Source organism: Miniopterus natalensis, chromosome 12, assembly GCF_054644295.1.
Source record: "Miniopterus natalensis isolate mMinNat1 chromosome 12, mMinNat1.hap1, whole genome shotgun sequence".
Classification (NCBI taxonomy): Eukaryota; Metazoa; Chordata; class Mammalia; order Chiroptera; family Miniopteridae; genus Miniopterus; species Miniopterus natalensis.
Window position 1 is genome coordinate 18,513,057 of NC_142092.1, and position 25,286 is coordinate 18,538,342.

General features: G+C 42.8%; 1 protein-coding gene and 1 pseudogene across 2 annotated transcripts in view; both read right to left on the reverse strand.

Moving 5' to 3' along the window:
• Nucleotides 1-536: 536 nt before the first annotated feature.
• The window catches only part of FOCAD (focadhesin), a 256,025-nt gene continuing 231,275 nt past the window's right edge, over nucleotides 537-25,286 (reverse strand). The window contains exons 36-44 of one of the 2 annotated variants that reach the window (XM_087822637.1): nucleotides 20,529-20,657; nucleotides 18,314-18,429; nucleotides 15,223-15,483; nucleotides 14,268-14,357; nucleotides 8,486-8,663; nucleotides 6,814-6,911; nucleotides 5,130-5,381; nucleotides 2,910-2,985; nucleotides 537-990 (exon numbers count right to left, since the gene is read on the reverse strand). In XM_087822637.1, the coding sequence (XP_087678763.1) occupies nucleotides 917-990; nucleotides 2,910-2,985; nucleotides 5,130-5,381; nucleotides 6,814-6,911; nucleotides 8,486-8,663; nucleotides 14,268-14,357; nucleotides 15,223-15,483; nucleotides 18,314-18,429; nucleotides 20,529-20,657 (1,274 nt within the window). In that variant the 3' untranslated portion in view covers nucleotides 537-916. The remainder of the gene's footprint in view (nucleotides 991-2,909; nucleotides 2,986-5,129; nucleotides 5,382-6,813; nucleotides 6,912-8,485; nucleotides 8,664-14,267; nucleotides 14,358-15,222; nucleotides 15,484-18,313; nucleotides 18,430-20,528; nucleotides 20,658-25,286) is intronic. The other variant, XM_087822638.1, reaches the window with a different exon arrangement.
• On the reverse strand, nucleotides 11,908-14,017 carry LOC107531421 (nucleoporin p54 pseudogene; annotated as a pseudogene).

The window sequence follows — 25,286 nt, forward strand, 5'->3', positions numbered from 1 at the left end:
ATAACCTTTCTTCTGGGGAAACCAATCAAGTGGACATATGAACCAGGCTAGTCAAGTAGATGACCCCACCTCCCAGGGACTCGCAGGTGACTCGAGATGAACTGGAGTCTTCCCCACATTGCTCCTGCCATACCTGTGGGCAAAGACACCTTTCCTTCCATTGAGGTTGCTGGCAGCCGTCTTGACAACTGTGTGGAGTGATCCTGAGAGGAGCAAAGCCTGGTGGCACTGATACACTGGAGGCACTGATTCACTGATCAGATCTGCTCTTTAACTTCTTGGATTGTGACCTAATTATAGTCTCCTTTTTAGCTCAAGCCATTTTGAATTGGGTAACTTTCACCTGCATTCAAGGGGCTCAAGAGTAAGAAAATTATAGCCAACCACTAACCAACCTGATGTAGCTCATGTTTAACACCACACTTATTATTTAACCATGTATCAAGGTTCCAAGAGAATGTTTCATCAATAAGAATAAGAAAAGGTGTCTAACTCATTGAGCCGATGACTATCCCCTAGAGGCTTTATGGGAAATAGATCACGATGCCTCCGTCACCACTATAGTTTGGTTTGGCTGGCAAAACCTTACCTATGCCTGAAAACAAAAATCACATGCACAAAATTCATGGAATCATTTTACTAGAATTTTGGGGGGAGAAAATGATATAGTCACACTTTCACAAAGAAAATCTTCAGATTGAACTCTAGCTAAATAAATTTCAAGTTCTCGTTTCAGTCTCCACTGGCTGGGTAGGGAAGCAATGTCCCCTTTCCTGGCATTGTTATGTGGCCACCCTTTCATGATCCTTGACTCTCTACATCACGTCTCAGCGATCCCGACACAGTTCTGAAAATTTTCTTCCATTTGTGTGGCTTTCCTGTTCCGGCTGAGAAGGTGGCTGGCTACGGCGAAACTTCACCAGCCATATGCTCTGGTCCATACGGCCTTCTTCTTAAACTCTGGGAGAGCTCTTAAGGACAGCAGGGTGGCTAAAGGGACAAAAAAACAAAGTGCACTTGTTGCATTTGGCTGAGCTGCATTTGCAAAGGTCATTTAGGTCAAAAAGAGTATCAGGACAGAACTTGGCTTTTCCTCACTTGGCTAATCTTCAAGTCTAAGAATTACCATCAAGCCTTAGAATTTTAATGGCAGAAAACCATTAATAAAGACTGGGGAAAAGTTTTTTTTTTGGGGGGGGGGGGGTGTTTATTTTTTGCACCAGTTCAGGGGAAATTCTGCAGAATTAAAACAAAAACTGACTTCAGGGATGCTGGAAATATACTTTTTCTTAATTAGGGTGCTGATTACATAGGCGCGTTCCCTTTATAAAAATCTATGACGAGAACTTTTCTACATGAATATGATTTTTCCATTAAATATTTCATTAAAAGGTAAAAAAAACCAACATCCCACAACAACCAAAAGCCAACTGACCCCAAGTTAGGTTCATGGGCTCAACGGAGTAAGCAGAACTGTACTGAACTACATTTGAACATGTACTCACAAGTCCACAGCTTTTCTTATCTGTCATGGGTCCCTCAGGGATCAATTTAAAATAGGGAAGTTCTGTATAATGCCTCTAGGTAACTTATTATATATATTATTTTAGAATACTGATATAAGTATATTGAGATGTTATTTAAAATGTAATAGTGTGAAGGAATGTAGGTAAGCCAGAGCTACACAATTATTGCGTGTGAGTCTAATAAGCCCTTGAATATATAATCAAGTTAAATATTTACTTCCTTGACCCAAATAACTATTCCTCTCATCAGTATCAATTGTTTGTTACCTTCATAACCTGAGACAGTATATGTTTGGAGTAACCAATGGTATTGTGGACCCACAGCCGTTACAAATGAGTCCGCACTCCCCAACGCAAACAAACGGAGGAAATCCTAGCAGCAAATCTCTAGGGATAGGTCTAGTGGAAATGTTTCAGGCCCCAGCCCTTATTCTCGATGAAGTCCTATGACTGAGCAGAATCAGAGTCACTGACATGCCTCCGCCCTCTTTGTGGGCAGGGAGAAGAATCAGAACCAATACATTAGGAAATTCTTGCCTGTTCGGCAATAATAAATTATACCACTCTTAAAGTAGAATACAGTCATACTGTGACTCCAGGCTGCAGAGAGGCTGGATAGATGATCAGAAGAGTAGGCCAACAGGCAACCTTCCTAGGGTGAGACTTTTCAGGTCAGTACCCACAGTAGCCACTGGTAGGACAGCCACCCACTCCTACCTAGAGCCAACACCTAAGAAACTTCTCAGATGTGACTAAAAACATCTACATAATTTTCACAGAAAGATTTTCTATGTTTGTTGATCCTACAGTCATGGTTTAATAAACTGAGGAGTACTATAAAAAACACAAAAACCATATAAATACCTGGAAACATGGGAAATGCCCAACTTCCCTTGGCAAAATACTAGGCAGCCATTAAAATACTATGATGAAGCCAGTGTAAGAACAAATTAAATGCTTTAAAAATAATTTAAAAATAAAAAAGATAGTTTTCAAAGTATCTGTGTGCATTTTTTCAATTATTTCATTTTAAATATGTTAAAACAACACCTACACAGGAGGGGGCAAAAACTTCTTAGGAAAAATATCAAAGTTATCATTTGGATTCCTCTTTTTCTTTTAATGAATGTTTAAAATTTTAAGTCAAGTCATATTTTACAATTATAACAAAACATTTAAATAAAAATTAAATAAAGGCACTGAAACTTTTTAAAAATCCACTTTCTAATTCAAAATGCCACACTGGTGACAGCTCCAGGTTACTTCTCTAACTGAACCAGGATGAGCCCTTTCAGGGACCAATGTCCACTCAAATGCTGTTTTGCAGCAGAGACAACATTGGAAGGTTTAACATATATTGGACATAAAGCACAGAAGTCATACCTTTTAAAAGACCCCTGGATTTTGCAGAGAGGCCTTCTTTAGGGCTTTCCATGATGTTGAATAGCCAGTCAATGAACTAGAATGAAAATGAAGAACAGTATCAGTGAGGACAACCCCACTCTCAGTCAGACCCTTGAGCCTGCATACCTGCGGATCAGAGCAATAGTCCCTGGGTAGTTCCTGACTGGGCTGGGGGAGTCCCTGGAGAAAGGGACCAGGCTTAAGCTGTTAATGACAGACACAGCTCCTAGTCAAATGACCCACAAAGTCAAACCTCTTTCCCTTGCTGAATACCCTGAGGTCTGCTATGGGTTTTAAGGGTGAGGTACACAAGGGCCCAAGGGCCTCCTGTGTGCCATGAACATTCTCTCTCATTGCTCTGAGAGGTCCAGGCAGGTCAAGAACCTTGTCCAATTTTACTCTCAATGAATAGCAGAGTCAAGACTTGAAGCCAAGTATACCTGGCTTCAAAGCCTCACACTCCTTCGTGTCATGCGGCCTGCTACTTGGGTCACTGTGCAGCTCCTAGGCTGGGCAGGAAATAGTGAAGCACATCAGATGTAAGCCACTGTTTCTAAAATAAAATATGTTTCTGTAGATAGGAACAGTTTATGCCCAAATGAGTATGAAACAGCAAGTTGATATGCAAGAGAAAAGGCATAAAATTATTTACTAGGTAGAGCCAAGTGTGTTAACTGCACATAAATCCTGCAAATGAAGTGGAAACTCAGAGTCCTCCTGAGTTTGATTTCCTAGGGTGCAGCCAAAATTGTGTTTGAATCGGATATAGGGTAATTTCATTGATTCCTGTGTGTTGCCAATCTTGACTGAGAGAAAAAGAAAATATTCCTAATTCCCTGCTTTAATGAAAATATTTTTTTCTTTATTTTCTTTTTCTCAACTTTGCTTTAAAATATCCTACTGGTAAAGTAAATAAATCAAGCACTACAAATACATAATAGATGCAGGATGTCTCCATTGCAGTTCAATGTGAACCCTGTGTCCCAGGCCAGAAATAACCCGAGGGGATACCACATTTAAACCTACTTCAATTTACAATGCAAAAGAACACACAAAATTTGGGGCAATACTGCCAGTGCTTATCAGGTTTAAGAAAACAAAGACATTTTGATTGAGATGCTCAGTGGAGTTGTGTGTAACTAAACTGGGTCCACAGCTCAAAAATATTTTTAAAGATTAGTGTTCAGGTTTTAAGAATAAGCCACATAAAATTAGTTTTAAGCTTTCAACTTCATAAAATCCAATTTTGATTAAACGGGATTCAGAAAAGAGTCTTTCAAACAACTGTATTAAAATACAGACAGGTCAGAGCCACGTAAGGAGAATTCCGGGAAGCACAGTATTTTCATACTCTCAGCATGACAGCCAGTAAGTAGCCTGGGGAAATCTTAATATCGAAAACCAAAAGGCACTTCCTACAGTTCGGGTTTTCCTGAGGGCAAGGTGATCACATTCGGTCTTCACACATCTCCCACAGCACCTAGCGGAGGAGGAGCAGGGTGCACCTGGGGCGCGGCTGCAGGATGGAGGGAACCGGTACCGGGAGGCCAGCGCTCCCGGCTCACAGTTCCCCTCGGAAGGCTTCTCTGACCCTCCCTCCCCGGTTCATCACCACTCTGCCCACCTTGCCTTCTTTATCATACCATCTTGCAATCTCTTTTTAAGAAAATATGTTTTTATTGATTTTTAGAGAGGGGGGGGGAGAGAGAGACCAACGTGAGAAAGAGACATCCGTCAGTTGCCTCCTGCAGCCCCCTACCCCTTACCAGGGCTCCAGCCCCCAACCCAGGCAAGCGCCCTGACTGGGAACTGAACCAGCGACCTCGTGGTGCAGGGGACAAGTCAACCAGCGCCGGGGCCCGTCTTGCAATCTTGAACTTGTCTCCCTCACTTGGAGAGTCTGAGCTCCCCGACAGGTACGCACCATCCCATCTCCAGAATCAAGAACACACGTGCCTTCGATAACTGAATGCAGGCATGGCCTTTGCCTTCCACCTCACCCCGACTGAGCAATTGTTTTCGTTGTCAAAATATTGGCCTCAATCTCTGAGGCTCTGCATCTGCCTGAGATTTGGGGCTGAGCATGAAAACCTGTGGTGTGATTCAAGCTTCACTTAACTCCCACTTCACATCTACAGCAGATATTGCCGAGGAGAAAACGGCCACCTGTCCTGACGAGCAGGCGGCCGGCAACCTCACCTTCTGGGTCTGCTCCTTCCACGGCTCTTTCTGCAGCAGAAGTAGCATGCTGCTGGGAAGGAGAGTGAGGGCCTCCTGCAGAGTGACCCTGTGCATTGGACTCCTGCCAAGGAAGCTCGACGCTGGCCCGGCCGGGCCATTTTCTTGATGCCATGGCAACCAACTGGCACTGAGACCGAGCAGGAGAGGGCCGGCATGGTCTGCCCATGCAACCACAGCAGATGCAAATATCAGCAACAAGAAGTCCAAAGCCTACAGTGGAAACAGAAACAAGGTTAGGTCACATGTTTTAACCACCCAGAGTAACACATTTCACATACACGGCCTCCATCATGATGCAATGCTCTATTCCCTTCCTCTTGCTCCATCCCTACCCCAGAGAGGAACTGGCCTGAAGAACAAGTTCCGTTTCCATACTTAATAAAGAGGCATTATAGGGCTCTGGTATGTTTTTGGGCTCCTCTTTTGTGAATACAGAAGGCCCATCAGTTTCATTATTATTATTGCTCTAACATTTCAGGAGAAACATAATTTAATTCCTAATCACACTGCGATCCAAATACTCACCCGGTTTGGTGTTTTCAAAGAGATGAAAAATTAATCAAGATGCTATGGAGAGGGCTATTTATAGTCTTGTTCTATTTTTGAACAAAAACAAATGACTCTCCTGACAAATTTTAACAAATCTGTCTAGAATCCATCCCTTTATTTTATTTTTTCATCCCTTTAGATTTTAGATTAATTTAGAAGATGGTAGCAATGGTGGTAACAGGGGCTACCTCTGAGATGTTGGATTATTGTGATTTAAATTACACTTCCTCCTGCTTATCTGTATTTTCTAGGTTTTAAAAGAATTTTGTAAGAAAACAGAGGTGGCTAATAAAAGCTTAGGAGACAAGAAAAAGAAGACAGATTATGCTAGTTTAAAGAAGTTCAAAGAGAACTCCTCAATCTCTTAAAATTCCTACTATAACTAAAATTTTAAAAACACACACAGCTCCTCAGAAAAGTGGGGCAGAATGTCAGACAACATTCCGGGCTGTGCACATTTTTACTCACAAAGGAAACCCGTGAATGAAACATGCCTATCGAAAAAAATTCTACCCCTAAAACTTGCACAGTGGGCAGCTAAGAAAATGAGGAGTGAAAAGGTGCTGCCATCATTTGATTTATTAATCTTTTTCTTTTTAAACTCACCCAATACCAGTGGTTGTTAACCTGTTTTGGGTCAGAGGCCATTTGGAAGGTGTGCTGAAAACCCCTCTGACTTACGCACACATGCCCATTGGTACCGGCGCACACAGATGACTTGCACACACTCCAGAAATCTCTTCAAAGCAGGCGTGTGAAGCCTCTTGGGCCAGTGTGGAGGCCAGAGCCCTGAACCCCACCTCCTTTGTGGGATCAAGCCCAAGTACGGAGGACCCTGGGTTCCCTTCCAGTTAATGTCCTTTTGTGTGCTGCCTGTCCGGGAATGTATTCTGTTGAAATCTTTACCCTAGGTATCTCCAAGAGCCTGGTAAGAACATCCATTTCCTGTGACATGAGAGTTGTCACCACTGTTGTTTCCCAAAAATAAAAGGAGGAAAAGAAAGCTACAAGCAGCAACACATTCCTCTTTTGGGGAAAAAAAATATAAGTTCTATATTTTAAGAAAGTTACAAATTACTCCTCTAAATTGTACCTCATCAAGAGCCATGTTCTGAACAGGCGTTGACTGGTAAGCAATACTTCTGATATAACCCATCAGTTCCAAGAGCCATTCCATTCTCTTCAACACACCTGCAAAAAAGAAAAACATTTCTTACCCACCCAAGGTTTTTCCTTTGAAATGCAAAACAGAACAGTAATGACTATGACCATGGTAGCTCAGGCAGCACACCTGGTGAGGCCTTCTCGAACTAGTTCCCAGTTCTCTCACAAAACCTGAGCCTTGCAATCCCCTGGAGCAGTGAGAGTTGACTCTGTTCACAGCAGGTGACCTTATTTTGGTCTTCATTTTCGATGACTAATTTCATCTTCACACCTACCTACCCACTAGTGATAAAATACATTTATTGGAGTTCTTTCTCCACATTAAACACACCATGAGAAATTGGGCATGCCAACTGGCCAGTGACGTTGAATCCTGGATTAGTTGCATTTACAGTCCTTAGCTTAAATTCTCCCACTTTATTCCCAAATCACACAGAAAATCCAGCATGAAGACATAAACAGAAAAAAAAACACCAGATGTTACAGGGCAACTGAAGAATAAGCAACATAAATATTGATTTTTCCCCTTTTATTTTTTAAAAATGAGGATTCCTGTTATAGTAAAAACTACTTGGGAAGGTTTTCAAAATTTAGTGAACGAGAAAAATATGGGAACTAAATTTGAAGGTTAGGACCAAGGGCAATCTCACATCTATTTCAATCTGCTTTAATTGTCGTCATGCTTATTGGGAGCACCTGCTGGACTTTTCTCCCCTGATAAACACAGTTTTGCTTTTGAGTAGAAACAGTGTAGTTTCTCATCACGGTTCATTTTCCATCGGGCAAGCACCAGCGCAAACATGAGACGACTGCTGTACCTCAACTGCCAGCGAGGAAGGGGAATCAAACTTCCCTACCAGTTTTGCAAAGTGTGTTACAATGATGTTTGCCAGTTTTCTCCCAGAACATTCAAGATACAGGAGATGGGGCTCAAAACACAAGTACCTGGCCTAGGGTTACGGGCCTCCCAGCCTTTCCTGACCCCCTTACGCCAGGGGCCACTCAGAGCCTGAATGCAGGCTCGGGAAATTCTAAGCATATGACCAAAGGCGTGGGAGGAGAGCTGAAGGAGTTCCCTTTTCGGACCACTATTAGCCTAAATGTCTACAAGGGTTAAAAGTTGCCCCATAGGATTCATTAGCAGAGCTCCAGGCCTGGAACTTCTGGCTTGAGGCTGTAGTTAGCTTGTCCAGATTTTACTCTTCTCACCCCTGAGAAGTTCCTCTACAGAACAAATATTTAAGTTCATTGTTGCTCGTTTTTTGTTTAAGTGACTACCCCAAAGCCATTTTCATGAAAACATCAGGCACAGTCAACGGAAATCCTATCAGTCTGAGAAAGGGAAACAGGCAGGGTCTACCTGATAAACTTACATCCTTGAGGGCCAAAAACAAGACACAAATTTTCAAAAGAATTTGTTCCCATGTTGGGAGCTTTAACTGCTCCTTTCCAGCCAAGGTGCTCCTCATTCAGGGTAACAAGGCCTCAGCTAGGTCAAGAAGCACTAAACCAGTTCTTAAGTTGGGCGAACAATTACAACTAAAGGGATGGCGGCACCTCTCTGTTCCTGGCGCCCCCCCCCCCCGGTTGGCAGGGCTCACCTGTGTTGGCATGGCTCACGATCCGCGCCTGGTATAAGCTGTGCAGGATCATCCAGGCCAGGGCATCTTTCTCAGGGTGCTGAACAGCGACGCTGAGCATGTCATTCAAGCCCATCAAGGGGAACCGTCCTTGAGAGACCAAGTACAGTCTGACAAAGGCGGCCTTTTCTATGCTGCTCTGCAAAAAAGCCAGTTGTTCAGTTACTATTAAATTAACTGAAGTCGGTATAGAACCTCAGGGCAAGGGCAGAACAGAAAGGGTGAGTGTGAAGGTGATTATTATTCCAAATGCTCAACCCGCTCATCTCCTGCGGCGGGTCACCTGCCTGCCTGCGCACGCTGTCAAAGTGTACTTGCAGATAGTGTTGCAATGTCACCTCCTGTTTTCTCATAAAAACCGTCAATGGTTTCAGGGATAACTGGTGATGATACTTAGTAAGAACGCACAAATACAACGATAACACACATACAGCACTTACCATGTGCTAGGAGCCAGTCTAAGCACTCGACACATATTAACTTGGCAGTTCACAAGTGCAGTGCACAGACCTCGGGGGGACCCCAAGACCCTTTTAGAGCGTCTGTGAGGTCAAAGTATGTTCATAATAGCATCAAACTGTACTAATATTCATTGTATTTTTCATTGCAACTTGGACTTCTTAAAAAATCGATTTTACTTAAAACATCCCTGTAAACGAGCGATTTGCAACCTTTTTCATCTCATGGCACATAAACTAGTTGCTAAAATCCTGTGCCACATCAAAAAATATATTGTACTTCTTGTGGATCTGACAAAAAATTAGAAAAGTATAATTTGATTCAGTCACACCCAATGGCTGTTGTTTTGTTGGCTGGCATTTTTTTACTTGACAATCTAAGGGAAAAGAGGTCAGTGCCCCTGACTAAACAGTCAGGTATCACGTTTTAAAAATTCCTGTGGCACACCAGCTGAAAATCACTGCTGTAAACAGTAGAGATTATTAGTTTCATTAAGCCTTTGCCCTTGAGCACACATCCTTTTAACATTCTGTGTGACATGGGAAGTATACCTAAGGGACTCCTGCTGCGGACAGGGGTGATGGTCGGCTCCAGGAAAACCACCGGTCTCCCTGGGCCGAGAGCTGAAATCGCCTCTTCTCACCGACACCTGTGCTTATTCAAACTGAGTATTTGACAGGCTGCTTTCTTAAAACTGAAGGAAGCCAGATTGTCACTTCAAGGAAAATACTTGACAGTACTCTGCCAATAAAAAAAAAATTGGAACTTTCAAGCAAAAATTAGACTTTTTGAAAATGCGTATCTGCTTATATGAGTTTGACAGCTTCCCAATACATACAGACTTTCCTGATGAGATTGCTGCCGATGCTAACAAATACTATGTTTTGATATTATACATGAAACGTATCAGCATTTGGAAGATTTTCAAAACTTAGCGATTCAAAATTTTTCAAGTGGTCAATGTATGATGTTACAAAATCACGCGTTGGTAACAGACCCCGGGGACAAGCCAGACGAAGGGGTTTTAATGTAACGGAGGACTTGAAGTTCACTGATGACTCCAGGTTCCACACCGCAGCTACTACACCTGTTGAGTTTCGGTTACGGGATCAAAGAAAGAGATCCATAATTATCTGAAAACCCTTTTAACACATTCTTCCCCTTCTACCTACATATCTGTATGAGGCTGGATTTTCTTCACATACTTCATGAAAATAATGTCACAACAGATAGAAAAGGAAGCAGCGATGAGGAACCAGCTGTCTTCTATCAAGGCATGCAGATGGGAAAGAGACTTGCAAAAATGTGAAGCAATGCCACTTTCCTCATTAGTTGTTTTGATTTTCTGGAAAATATTTCTTTCTTGTCTATGTTAAGATGCAATTGGTTTATTATTACTTTTAAGTAAATGTTTTTAAAATTTCCTAGTTCTAATTTCTAATACTGTAAATATTGACAGATGTGACCCATATAAATAAAAGCTCTTTGGAGTCCTCAATAATTTTTAAGACCAAAAAGTTTAGCCACTGTATTAACCACTGACTTCTCACATAAACTGTATGCAATAGATTACTATCTGCATCCCTCCTTTGAGATGAGGAGACTGAAACACAGAGGTGGGATAACTTGGCTTTAGGTCACACCACCATAGGTGGCAGAAAAGAACTAGAGCCCAGGGAGTCTGATGTCTTCACCACTACAGCATTCTTACCTCTGTTTTTTCCAGAAATGAAAACAATGACCTCAGAGAAACACACTAACTCTTTTGGGGCCATCAGAAGGCTATTTAGTTTATTTTGGTGACAATGTTCTGAATGGTACTTTAGGAACCCGAGTGAGTAACATAGCAACCTTCCGTTCTAGGTACCACAAAGTAAATGCATGCATTATTTCTAACTATATTACATGAATATGATAATAGGATATGATAAATTACATGAATATAATAATTAGGATAATAAACCATTACTGGGTACTTGCCTCGGGTCAGGTACTTTTCCAAGAACTTAACATGGATTAAGTCATTTAACTCACAAACTAACCCAAACAGGTAGGTGCTATTATCTCCCTTTTATAAATGAGGCAACTGAGGCAGGGCGAGGTTATGAAATGTAACTAAGGTCACAATGGTAAATTAGAGCTGGATTTCAAACCCTGGCAGTGAGGCTCCGGAGTCCATTCACTTAAGCATTTCCTTATACTGCTTCCCCTGGCTTAAAATAAGCTCATCTCCAAAATGCTGACATTCCAAACGCTCTAATAGTGGTCCTCGAACCTTAGGATGCATCACTATCACCCGGAAGGACTGTGAAAACAGATTCCTGGGCCCCGCCTATAAAGTTTCTGATTGGGTCGGTCTGGGTGGGACTTGAGAATCTGCATATCTAGTCAGTTCCCAGGCGATACTGATGCTGCTGGTCCAAACTTTACGAATCATTGTACATGATGCAGAAATTCAAGGATTTGATTGAGTGGGTAAAACCTTCCTTAAAGTGGAGTAAGATGTCCACCAGCTATGTGAGGGCTCCCCGTTCCATAGGAACTTTGATATTACCTGGTATGCAGGGTCCATTTGAATAAATATGTCCATTGGGATGTACTTACTGAAAAATTATTCACTGTTTATTTGCAATTCAAATTTTTTTTTCATAAAAGTAATTATAATCAAGAATTTATTTTCATCTTTATTAGAAATAAAAAGGTTTAAAAAACAAAAAGTTGCAAAAATGATAAAATGTAATTTTGTTATATACTAATTGCTTATAAGGGTATCTGTAAATTTCAAATAAGTAAAATAATATAAAAATATATTTTCAAATCTTTTATAGAATGAAAAGAAAACCACATTAATCATTAACTACTCTTGAATTTCTTTACTCCTCCCACAGGTGAATTCACAAATATAAAAACTGATGTACATTTATATTCTGAAGTAAAAATCTCCAACAGCCAAGTAGTCATACATTTTATGGGCAAAGCAGATCTGGCATATTTACTTGCTATGGAAAGCATAGTACAGGCTCAATGGAGAAGAATCATTAAACAATGATTATTCTTAAGAAAAATGCTGTTGTAAAAATGTATAATAGTACATGTTTTTGTTAATTATGTACTTCTCAAAGTAAATAACAGCTTTTAGATGGAATCTTCCAAAGGCTGTCTTTGAAGAGTTGTGAAGTGACTTATTTCGAATCTGAAGAACAATAATTTGTCAGTAACCTCCTTAAAAACCAAGCCAGAAGAGGATTTTCTTCCTTTTTTTCTCCATGTGTGGTCAGTTTCTTTTTTAGGGAAGGCCTGATGTAGCAAGAAGATACAGTTCACGAACCTTTAACAAGTTTGTGATCTGTCAACTAAATACGCCACCGCTGATGAGGATGGTTTCATTCAATCCATATTCTACCAACTTTATATCTTCTAGATCATCTTTTATGATGCTAATCAAGTGGCTAAGCCTTCCAGTCGCTGTTTCAAATGCTGCTTGATTTCTCTTAACAGATCTGCATCTATGTAATATATTTCTTCAGATTTGACCACTCCAAAACGATCCTGCATCCTGATTTGGGACATCAGTTCATTCAGTCGGCCCTTAAACTGAGTAGGTGCATTTAGTTCACACTGAATTGTATCTAGCTGAACTCTCAACTGCTCTTCATCAGCTTGGAGGGCATAACCACTCTTCCTCTGAATTTCTTGTTTGATTAGGACCTGTAAGGTTCTATGGGAAAGGTCCATGAGTTTCCTCTTGTATTGTGCAATTCTGGCCATAGTTGTAGTTTGATTCTTCTGTAATTCACCAATATCTTCAGATATAATATCTAATCTGGTCTGATGCTGCTTAGTTATCTGATCTTGAAACTTCAGTCTCCGAAGAAGTTCTTTGAAACCCACCATTGGTATAGGAATTAACTTTTCAGAATCAGGGTCATCCACCTTGGCTTGTTCCCAGATAATAGGATCAACACCAGCAGGAGGATTCTGCAAAAGCTGTTTGATCTGTGCAGGAGAAGGTTCTGTTCTAGTCATAGAGAGGGTTACACCAAGTTGCTGCAGTTGTGTTTTTATATTGGTTTGTTCAAAATGGGTATATAGTGTTGCAGCTGGAACTCTTCTTGAAGTACCATTTGGGGAACGTTCAATAACATAAATGACAAGTTCTGTCTGATCATCTGGCAATGTTTTAATACCCTCTACATTTACTGTAAGGGTCTGGTTTCCTCCCAAAACTTTATGCAATGATTCTACCAACTGCTGTTGCTGGCTTCGAGTATCTGTTTCTTTTTTGTTGAAAACTAAAACCACTAGCCCATCTTCATCTTTATTATTGGGCATACAACTATAACCTACTGCCTTAAATCGGCAAAAGGGATTTTCTTGTGTGAATTCCACTGGTGGAATGTTATAGGTGAAATATCCTTTCCCTGTTCCCCAAAAGGCCTGCAGTTGATTCCATTTTGCCAAAATAGCATCTCTCTGATCTCCTGACAGCGCTGGAGTAGAAAGAGCACTTGCAGTATTTATCAGTTGGTTGGACTGGGCAGGAGCTTGTGTAGGCTGACTGGAGAGACCACCTAATGCATGAATGCCTGTGTCAGCTGGGGCAGAAAAGCTGGATGCAGAACCTGCCGCTGTAGACGGCGTCCCGAATCCTCTGAACCCACCCGCGGGGCTGCGGGGGCCGCAGCGGTGCCCGAGGTGCCCGAGGGAGCCCCAAAGTTGAAGGCCACGTCGCGGGAGCCAGGGGCCGAGCAGCTGCTCCCGCAACACTCGGTGCACTGCCCAAATTTATTACATTGCTAAACCTGGCAGCCTTACTGGCATGCTACTTTTCGCTCATTCATCATTTGACTGGGCATAGGTGTGAGGGCGTCTGTTAATTATCTTGTGTCAGGGCTAATAGTGCTTTTTTTAATCAAACACCTTTCTTCATTCCGAAAGGATAATTATCAGGCGAAGAAAAATAAATGTTGAGACCTGAGCTACTTATTTATGTCTCCCATGCACCAGGAAGTTCTTTAGTCAGAATACGCCCATTTTCGTGGATTTTTATTGAAGACATTGCCCTGTACTTATTTTTGCCCACAGATGACACTAAAGTGTTCTTGATCAAGCGGGATTAATTAGGTTAAAAGGTCATTACACACGGCATTTGTTAAGAACCAGCCACAGGACTAGGGTGGACACAGACCCCGAGTGACACAGAGCTGGGTTTCTGAAATTAACAGTAACAAGTAGGAAGCCAAAGTAGTCTCAGTAATGAAAAAATACATAGAGATGTTATTACCTCAGTAACCGGAGCAACCCGGCTGGCTTCGTCATCTGTCATTTCCGACAGGCATTTTGCTACGCTGATATACAGCTCTAAGTCATTTCTCTGGTAAAGGAAAAAGCCCAAGCATGTCAGAATACAATGTAAGGGAAGTATATTCTTAATGTTCCGACAGATCGTTAGATTAGCTTATCTCCACAATTAGCAACTGGTGAGATTTTCATTTTAGCCAAACTAAAATATGTGGTCATTTTCTTCCTCATTTAAAAAACATCTTTCTTGTTATTTTGTGTATTTGTTTGGCTGTTCTTTCTTTTGTCTCATCCGGATCCATCATTCCAAACACATTTTTACCATCTTTGTAAAACTATAATTCCAGGGTCTATTGGGGGAGGGGAAAGGCTAGTACTAGGTCACTTCATATGAACAGTACTGAACGGTATGCCCAAGAAATCTCGGGGTGTAAAGTGAATGGCACACCCAAGGACTCTCAGGGTGTAAAGTGAGCACCACGCCCAAGGAGTCTCGGGGTGTAAAGTGAACGGCATGTCCAAGGAGTCTCGGGGTGTAAAGTGAACGGCATGTCCAAGGAGTCTCGGGGTGTAGAGTGAGCGGCACGCCCAAGGAGTCTCAGGGGTAGAGTGAGCGGCATGCCCAAAAATTCTCGGGGGTAGAGTGTAAGGGTTTCTGAGCTTGCTCAGCTTCTACAGGCATTTGGTAAAAGGCCTAAGAGCAAACTTCCCGGTGCAACACCGGTTAACCGGCTTCTGAACTTGCTCAAGACTTTGGTTCTAAATATTCAACCTCAATTTGGATCCTGGAAGCAAACACATTCTTAGCAGAGAACGTGGTTGTTTCCTGCTAGCCTTCCCACCTCCCTCTTAAAACATGTACCTCCCTGCTTAGCCAAAAAGGCTTTAAAAAAGCCTAAACATAAATTGTCAGGAATGTAAATATTTTTGTTCCTCACCCGAATCTTATTTGGCAGAAGGTCAAAAATTTTCCCAGTAGCTTCGCAGAGCAGACTCCAGAGGTGGTGGGCAGGGCTGGGCAGTTTCATGGCCTGGCTCAGACCCTGCAAGGCGCTCGGGCATAACTCAGGAGTGGACAGTGAGGAAGGGGCTTTAAAAACTGCCACCATTAAGTTTTCAACAAAACCCAGGATCTGTTCATTGGAGACATGTTTGACCCACAGCGGTGCAGACACCAGGAGGTATTTCTTGATGTTCAGCTAGAAGGAAAATAGAAGAGGTCAGATGTAAACAGGCAGGCCTGGGTTTGCAATGCCCCCCAAACTCCATCCAGGTCATCGCTGTGTTTGCGAGCGGGCTGAGATAAGAGATTCAGGTGACTTCCTGCCCCTCAATTTCCCACGGCTTCCTGGTTCAATGGACCCCCAGTGCGTGCCATGTCCTTTTGGCTGCAGCAGGGACTTCTGATCCAGCCTGACTCATGTGTATACATAGTATCTGCCAATCCATCTGCGAACTACTCAGCTTAAACCTGGGATCTTTTCAGTGAGGGGAATAAAATGCTTCATCCCAGTTGCTGCTATTCAGTCTTAAAAAGCCACATTTTCTGTCAAGAAAAGCTCCTGAAAATGAAAGGTCTGTCTGCTGGAAATCAACTAAACAGAGAACCTGGTAGTCCTGACTCCCTCTTCTGAGGAGGCACAGGGACATAAAAAGAGGAACTGACATCAGAGACCATTTCTGGACAAAGGACAGCTGAGCATGGGAAATGGACCCTAGCATTTGAGTCCCAGAGAGCTAGAAGGGGCCCTGTTAGTAATAGCTCTGGGACCACGGACTTTAAGAGGGCAGGCTTCAAAAATTCTTAGAAACTACGCGGCTGTAAAAAAGAAGGATCTCTTACCCTTTGTGACAGCATGGATGGACCTGGAAATTATTATGATAAGCAAATAAGCCAGTCATAGAAAGACAAAAATCACATGATCTTCCTTATATGTGGAGTCTAATGAACAAAATAAAGTGACAAAATAGGTCCAGAGACATGGATGCATGAAACAGACTAACAGATCTCAGAGGGAAAGGGGGTGGGGAGGGGAGCAGGAAGAGATTAACCAAAGAACTTATATGCATATATGCATAACCCATGGACACAGACAATAGTGTGGTGAAGCCTGGGATGGGGAGGGGCTGGGTAAATGGGGGCAAAGGGGCAAAATGGGAGATATCTGTAATACTGTCAGCAATAAAAATAAATTTTAAAAAATTCTTAGAAACAGAAGTATGATACTAAAGGAGCAGCAAATCTAAAAGAAGTGGTATAAAGAAATAGCCTGACAAAAATCAGTAAATTTCTAAAAAGATCAATGCTGTTGCCTTAGTATAAATCTGAAGAGCTCACTTTAAAGAATATGCCATTTCAAACCATTTTTTAAAATGAGAAGGTATATAATTAAGAAAATGAATTCACAAACTTAATTTATTAACAGAGATAATATGAAAGGTCAGCAATCAAGGACAAATACAAGAGTAGCACAGATCTGAAAGAAATGGAAAGAAAACTAAAACTTAGAAAAATTTCTTAGGTCAACAGGCTGGGAGAGTCACACCTAATTCAGAAGGAAGGAGTTAATAGTATAGTGTGTAAGACATGGGCTCTAGGGTCACCCAGACTCTCTTCCATTTGTCAGAGATGTGAACTCGGCTTAACCTCCATTTGCCTCAGTTTATCAGCCTGTAAAATGGAAATAATAAAATCTGCTGCTCAGAAGTAAAATAAGCCACACACAGAAGACTTCATATTGTACGATCCCATTCTGAAGAATTTCTAAACTTTATATGAAATTTAAATTTATATGAAAGTTCTCTTAAAAAAAGGAAGGACTGAGACAGAGAATGGATCAGTGGAAGCCTGGGTCTGAGGCTGGGAGGGGAGATTGACTACAAGCAGGTACAATGGAACTTTCGGGGGTTATCAAAGTATTCTTGGTGATGGACGACAATGTATAAATGGACTAAAATTCAATTACATTTAAAATGGCCATATTTTATGGAGTATAAATTCTAACTCAATAAAGTAAAAAAAAGAAAATCAGCCTGTACGGGTTGAAGGGATTTAATCCGAATGTCTGAAAGTGCTCACAAATACCAGGGGCATAGCAAGCGCTCATTAAGCGGTAGCTAGGTGGGAGCTGCCTGGAGCAGACAGTGCTGAAAGCTGACAGCGAGAAGCAGACACCGATAACACTGACCTGCCATCAGAAAGTATTAGGAGACGCAGGAGGGCTTAAAGGAGAAAAAGTGAGGAGTAGGGGCTAAAGCCAAAAGTTTAAGGAAATAATAAGAGGGCTTCGTAGAATTCTCGAAGAACTACAGCCTCCTAGAACAGAAGATTAACACAGATAAGGTCCCTCGCTGACCTTCGAATCCATTGGTAAACCTCTGAGGAAGCAAGGGGTGTTCCCTGCATTCTTCTGGAATTAAGAAAGGAGTGTGACTGAAGCACCAGCACTGTTAGCCCTGACACAAGGTAATCAACTAGGCCAGGTCACCTCCGCCTGGGCACTGTGCTCAAGCTGAACCCCTTGCAGGGATGTTCCACTCTCTGTACCTACATCCCTGGCGCCTCCAACTGGGTGCCTCACCAAGTCCTACCTAGCCAAGGCTCACCTTAATTGCCATCTTTTCTGTGAAAAGGAGGGCTCATATATCCTGTACATGTGGATTTGTCCTTCTCTTAATACCTACCTACTGAAATGATTATGTGTGTCCCATAAACAAATAAACCTAGGTTCAAACAGTTCTACAACTTCCTAGCTCTACGAATGTGAGAAAGGAACTTTAACACCTCTGATCAGCATTTTCCCTTACTGGAATAAATGGTAGCTGGTAGCACGAATGGTGACAGTTACGGCAGAATCCTAAATCACACAATCTTCTACTCTGCTGGCCAGCTGCTACTTGTCAAACCCTCAATTTTTGTGAAATCCCACTTGTCCACTCTTGACTTTGAGAACACCCCCAAATGAATGCTAATCTCTCCACAACGAAGCATATCCTCCTGAGGCCCCGACACCCTTAGTTACTACATACACTGAGTCCGTGGAGCAGCGGGGGTGTCACCCACAGTCCCAACAGTGCAGCTGCGTTCTGGGATGACTGCGCCTGAGTCACCATAATTTCAAGGCACAGTTGCTGTATCTCTTCACCTGAAAGAGAAGAAAGAAAAAGAATATCTAGTGTAGCTGCTCCTCTGCTTTTCAGTCTCGAGCATCTCAAGTCAAAGCACCTGCATGTGTGACTTCTACCAGAAGAAGAACTTTAGAAAACCAAGAGGTATTTCAAGAGACCTTTTAGGAATGAGGTAAAAGAATGTACCCACTGGCATCAGAATCCCAAGTCTTAGGACTGACAAGGGCCTTGCGCTAGCTGGGGTAATATCTCTCATGATATACAGATAAGCCTAAACGCTGAAGTACTAGCAAACATTTGAGAAAATTTTGGCTACAGATCTCTTTGCCTCTGTACTCCCCTCCTCTCAGCCTTGCATTCAGCCACAGAGAAATCTGTCTAGATCTGGAAAGACTTAAGGATGAAGCCACATTCTACAGTGATCGAGTTTAACTGTCTGATCCCCATCACCAGACGTATTTCCTTCTTTTTTTTCTAAGGAGTTTTACTAAAACACAAACATTTTCAATGCAGCACGCAAATGCAAAAGCAGGGGAGGGGCAGAAGGACATATTTTTTCAAATGAAATCTCTAATAATACTGAAGAGTAACATCATATCTTATACTAGGATTAGGTTAAAATGAAACATTTAAATAAAAAACTGTGTACAGTCAAAATCATCTTTGATTATCTATTAAGTTTCACACATAAATTACAGTACAGAAATCTTTCTGTAGATCATATATAAATAGGCACCCTACTGTAAAAAATAGCACTCATGACAAATACACACAAACACCCACAATTACAGCATTGTTAAAATTATTGTCCCCCCCCTTTTTTGAAGGTGAGGGGCAAGTACATGAAATTAAATCTGCATAAATATGCTAAGTCCATAAAGGAGGCTGCTGTGGATGGACTACAGGTGTGGAGGCAAGTATTCCCTTTGCCTCTCACCACAAAGTACCTGTGGTAGACAGAATAATGGCCCCCAAGGATGCCCACATCCTAATCTCTGGAACCTGTGAATATGGTACCTTGTATGGCAAAGGAACTTTGCAGATGTGATTAAAGTTAATGACCTTGAGATGGGGAGGTTCTCCTGGATTATTCAACTGGATTCTTTAATTACGTGAATCCTTAAGTGTGTCCAGCTGCAGAGAACCAGACAGATGCCAGCATGAGAAGGCCTCAGCCCTCTGCTGCTTGCTTTGATGATGAAGGGGGGCCACGAACCAAGACCTGTGGGCAGCCTCTAGAAGCTAGAAAGGAAGAAGAGAGACTCTCCCTTTCTTAGTCTGTCTGGGTTGCTATAACTAAATAGCAGACTGTACGGCTTATCAACAAAAATTTGTTTCTCACAGTTCCAGAGGCTGGAATTCCACGATCAGGGTGCCGGCCTGCCTGGTCAGGTTCTGGTGAGGATCCTTGTTTGAGACGCAGGCTGCCGATTTCTCACATAGTGGAAGGGCTGGGAGCTCCGGGGGGCCTCTTTTTTGGGAGCACTAATCCCTTTCCTGAGGGCTCCACCTTCATGACCTAGTCACTTCTCAAAGGCCCCACCTCCTAATTCCATCCTACCAGAGGTTAGGATTTCAACATACGACCTCTGGGGGGCGAGGGGAGTTCAAACCACAACACCCCCCTAAAGCATCTAGGAAATAATGCTGTTCTGCCGATACCCCATCCTCAGCCCAGAGAGAATCATGTTGCACTTGTGAGCTACAGAACTATAAGATAAATAAGTAAACTTGTGGTGGTTCAAGCCACTGAGTCTGTGGAAATGCTACAGCAGCAACAGAAAATGTCACAGCGCCCCTGGGCTAAACCTAGGCCTCTGGAAGCGCAGGCTGAGGACCAGCCGGCCGGCTTCCCGGTGCCCGCAGCACATGCCCAGCCGCACGCACGCCTCCCGGGAGCGGGCTGAGCGGGCATCTCTCTGCGTCTGCCTGAGCCTTCACCCTCCTCCTCACCCTCAGCTAGTCATCAGACCAGGGAAAGCAACCCATCCACGAAGTCCAATCTCAGAAGCCCGAAGGTCCACCTAGTCAGCGCCTCCGTGACACAGGGTCCACCTTCCTACTCAGGTCACGCCCTCAAATCAGAGCCTGGAGACCTAAAACCCTTGATATTTACCGAAGTTGAGCCTCATGAGCGGAGACAGCAGCGCAGCCCAGTTCACGGGCGGGTACTGGTAGCTCTCGCCACCCGCCACTATGGGTTTCATCGCCACCTTGAGAAGGGAGGGAGGCACCGACTCGGGGCCTGCAAGAGAGAGGAAACAGTAAGAGAACTTCGAGGCATCAGGAGAGTGCAGAAGGCAGCGTTCCCTCCTGGCTCTTCTCGTCCCAAAGGGGTCGGCACTGCATCTTCCATCCTGGTCTGTCCTTCAATCCTGTGCTCCTGATCTCAACCCCATTTACTATGAAACCTTGCTCCCTCTGTTCTCTCTCTTATTTGTCTTCAGTCTTCCCCTCCTGTCTGGGCAGGAATATTAAATATAAATACTTAGCTGTCTTCCATGCTTTCTCATGGCTTTCCACCCATCTTTTTTAAAAGCGTAACTTTCTCTACAGTATTGCCTCACCACTTGCTCACTGTTCAGTTCACTTCCAGAAAAGGAGACAATTACGGCTGGCTCAGGCGCATCTCCTTTTAAGGACTACGGGTTACCTTCAGTCCCTGTGGCCCTAAATGGGCATGTTCTGTACCACGTGATTCACGGTTCTCCTCGGCCTGTGCATGGCTTACTGCTCCAGAGGTGAGCATTTAAGGTAACAGCTAATCCATAGGTTAACCAGCTATCTATGACACAGAGGCATGACTTAATATGATATTCTTCTTATTCAGGTGGGGGAGTAAATTGAAATTGAAAAAAAATGAGACATGGAATGGTTGTAAGTGAAGCCATAAGGTGCAGTCAGGACTGGGGTAGCCATTAAGGGTCATGTAAAAGTGAGGTTACAAGGAGGTCAGAAATGATGTATAGAAACACAGAACCAAGAAGGAGAAGCACAAGTAGCAGGAGGAACATAAGCAGGAGAAGGGAAACCAGCGTCAGCAGAAAGAGAGCAGAATTGGCAAAAAGCATCACTAGGAAAAGTGAAAGCAGGGTCAGAATTACTAGAAAGAGCTGCAGAATCAGCAGACACTGAGGGGAAAGCAGAAGTGGGACAGAGTCCACAAAAGGAAACCAGCTGCAGAAAGAAGCACAGAGAAAGGAGAAGCAGAGGCAGAAAAGGCAGCAGAATCAGGAGACTGAGGAGAAAGGAGAAAGGAGAAGTGGGACAGAGTCCACAAAAGGAAACCAGCTGCAGAAAGGAGCAGCACAGGGAAAGGAGACGCAGAGGCAGAAAAGCAGCAGAAAGGCAGCAGAATCAGGAGACTGAGGGGAAAGGAGAAGTAGGACAGAGTCAGCAAAAGGAAACCAGCTGCAGAAACGAAAAGCACAGAGAAAGGAGCAGCACAGAGAAAGGAGCAGCACAGAAAAAGGAGAAGCAGAGGCAGAAAAGCAGCAGAAAGGCAGCAGAATCAGGAGACTGAGGGGAAAGGAGAAGTAGGACAGAGTCAGCAAAAGGAAACCAGCTGCAGAAACGAGAAGCACAGAGAAAGGAGCAGCACAGAAAAAGGAGAAGCAGAGGCAGAAAAGCAGCAGAAAGGCAGCAGAATCAGGAGACTGAGGGGAAAGGAGAAGTAGGACAGAGTCAGCAAGAGGAAACCAGCTGCAGAAACGAGAAGCACAGAGAAAGGAGAAGCAGAGGCAGAAAAGGAAGCAGAATCAGGAGACTGAGGGGAAAGCAGAAGTGGGACAGAGTCCACAAAAGGAAACCAGCTGCAGAAAGGAGAAGCACAGAGAAAGGAGACGCAGAGGCAGAAAAGGAAGCAGAATCAGGAGACTGAGGGGAAAGCAGAAGTGGGACAGAGTCCACAAAAGGAAACCAGCTGCAGAAAGGAGAAGCACAGAGAAAGGAGAAGCAGAGGCAGAAAAGGAAGCAGAATCAGGAGACTGAGGGGAAAGCAGAAGTGGGACAGAGTCCACAAAAGGAAACCAGCTGCAGAAAGGAGAAGCACAGAGAAAGGAGCAGCACAGAAAAAGGAGAAGGAGAAGCAGAGGCAGAAAAGGCAGCAGAATCAGGAGACTGAGGGGAAAGGAGAAGTGGGACAGAGTCAGTGAAAGGAAACCAGCTGCAGAAAGGAGAAGCACAGAGAAAGGAGCAGCACAGAAAAAGGAGAAGCAGAGGCAGAAAAGGCAGCAGAATCAGGAGACACTGAAAAGGGGGAAAACATAAGTGAGGATAGAGCCAGCAAAAGGAAAAACAGCCACAGACCAGAGAAGCACCTGAAAAGAAGTAGAGGCAAATCGGGAGAAAAGTAACTGAGTCAGCAAATGCTGACAATGAAGGAGCAATGGAGACAGAGTCAGCAAAGGAAAACCAGCTGCAGGAAGGAGCAGCACAGGAAAAAGAAGCCGGTACAGGGACAGCAGGACAAGCAGAACTCAGAGGCTGGAAAATTGGGAAAGCAGACGTAGAGAGTGTCAATAAAATGAAAAAAAATGTTGGAGAAAGGAGAAGTTTAGGGGAAAGAAGAAATATAAAAATGGGCAGGGAACTTGCATAGACATTTCTCCAAAGATGATACACAAATGGCAAACAAGGATATGAAAAGATGCCCAACATCACTAATCATGAGAGAAATGCAAATCAAAACAATGAGATATTACACCCATCAGGATGGATACTATAAAAAAAAAAGAAAAATAAATTAGTGTTGGTGAGTATGTGGAGAAATTAGAACCCTTTTGTACTGCTGGTGGGACTGCAAAATGATAGAATTGCTATGGGAAACAGTATGATAGCTCCTCAAAAAATTCAAAATAGAAGTACCACATGACCCAGCAATCCCGCTTTGGGTATATGTTGAAAGGAACTGAAAGTAGAGTCCTGAAGAAATATCTGTACACCATGTTTACAACAGTACTATTCACAATAGCCAGCAGATGGAAGCAACCCAAATGTTCGATAGACAGATGAGTGGGTAAACAAAATGTGATATGTACACACAACGGAATAGTATTGAACCTTAAAAATAAAAAAGAGCCCGGCCAGGCGTGGCTCAGCGGTTGAGCATCCACCTGGGATCCAGGCGATCGGGGTTCGATTCCCGGTCAGGGCACATGCCTGGGTGGCGGGCTTGATCAGTGACTCTCTCATCATTGATGTTTCTATCTCTTTCTCACTCCTTCTCCTTTCCTCTCTCTGAAATCAATAAAGATATATTTAAAATGAAAATAAAAATAAAAAAGAAATACTGTCATATGTTACAACATGGATAAACCTTGAGGACACTACACTAAGTGAAATAAGCTAGTCACAAGACAAATGCTGTGTGATTCCACTTAAATCAGCTATCTAAAGTAATCAAATAGAAACAGAAAGTAGAATGGTTATTACCAGGGGTGAGGGTGAGGGAGAAAGAATAGGTATTGTTTAAGACCTTTTTTTTTTCCCAATTACAGTTTATTTTCAATATTATTTTTATTAGTCTCAGATGTACAGCAAAGTGGTTGGACAATCACATACAAAGTTATTTGTATGGTACCATAGAAAGTTATTACAATATTATTGACTATATTCCCCTTGCTGTACTTCACATGCCCGTCACTGCTTTGTAACCACCAGCTGTCCTTCTCGATCCCTTCACCTTCCACCCAGCCCCCAACAGTTCCCCTCTGGCAACCATCAGTCCGCTCCGTATCTATGAGTCTGTCTCTGTTCTGCTTGTTTGTTTACAACGTTCTTTAGTGTTTCAGTTTTACAAGATGAAAAAGCTCTGGAGATTGGTTTCACAACTTAACACTGCTGAACTGTATACTTAAAAATGGTTAAGGTGATAAATTTGATGTTATGTGCTTTTTATAATTAAAAACTTTTATTTTTTATAAAGGAGAGACTTTGGGTTTCTAGTTCTGCATGTAAGGAGCCTGGGAGTCCCCACTCTGTTGTAACACATAAAAAGCTGAATGGACTGATAAATCAACACTCTTCTGGGATCCCTAAAAAGGCAAGGACACAGGGCAAACTGCTGCCCCCAATTTGGAGACCGACAAATACAGGTATACCTCATTTTATTGTGCTCTGCTCCACTGTACTTCACAGGTAATTGCACTTTCATCAACGCTGAGGCAGGACCCTCCAGCAGGAAAAAGATGACCACTCGCTAAAGGCTCATAATGCTTAGTATTTTTTTTTTAAAGCAATAAAGTATTTTAAATTAGGGTATATAGACGTTTTTTTAGACATAATGCTATTGCACACTTAATAGACTACAATATAGTGTAAACATAACTTTTACATTCACTGAGAAACTAAACACTTGTGTGACTCGCTTTATTGTGATATCTGCCGGGGGAAATGGGGAGCAACTGCTCAATGGGCACAAGGTTTCCTTTTGGGGTGATAAAAAAGTTCCGGAACTAGATAGTAGTGATGGCTGCGCCACACTGTACACACACTAAATGCCACTGAATTGTACACTTTAAAATGGTCAATTTTATGTTATGTGTATTTTAGCACAGTATTTTTTTTTTTTTTTTAAGCACAAGAAGCATAGGGAGGGATGAAGCAGTCAGTGGTGAGAAAAGCAGAATCCATGGGAAAAACTGATCATCTGCAGCCACAGAAAGACAGGCAGAGGGAAAGAGAGATAAAGTCTTGGTGCCTGAAGCTTCCTGCTCCTGGTACTCTTGGCCTGGAGTCCAGTTTCTGCCCTTAGATTTCTGGGAAAGCTAGGAATCCTTGCAATAAACACCTTTACTTTTGAGTCAGATGAAGTGAGTTGTGCTTTCTGTAGTAAAAAATACCCTAACACACTTGCTATCTAGTTACTGACCCC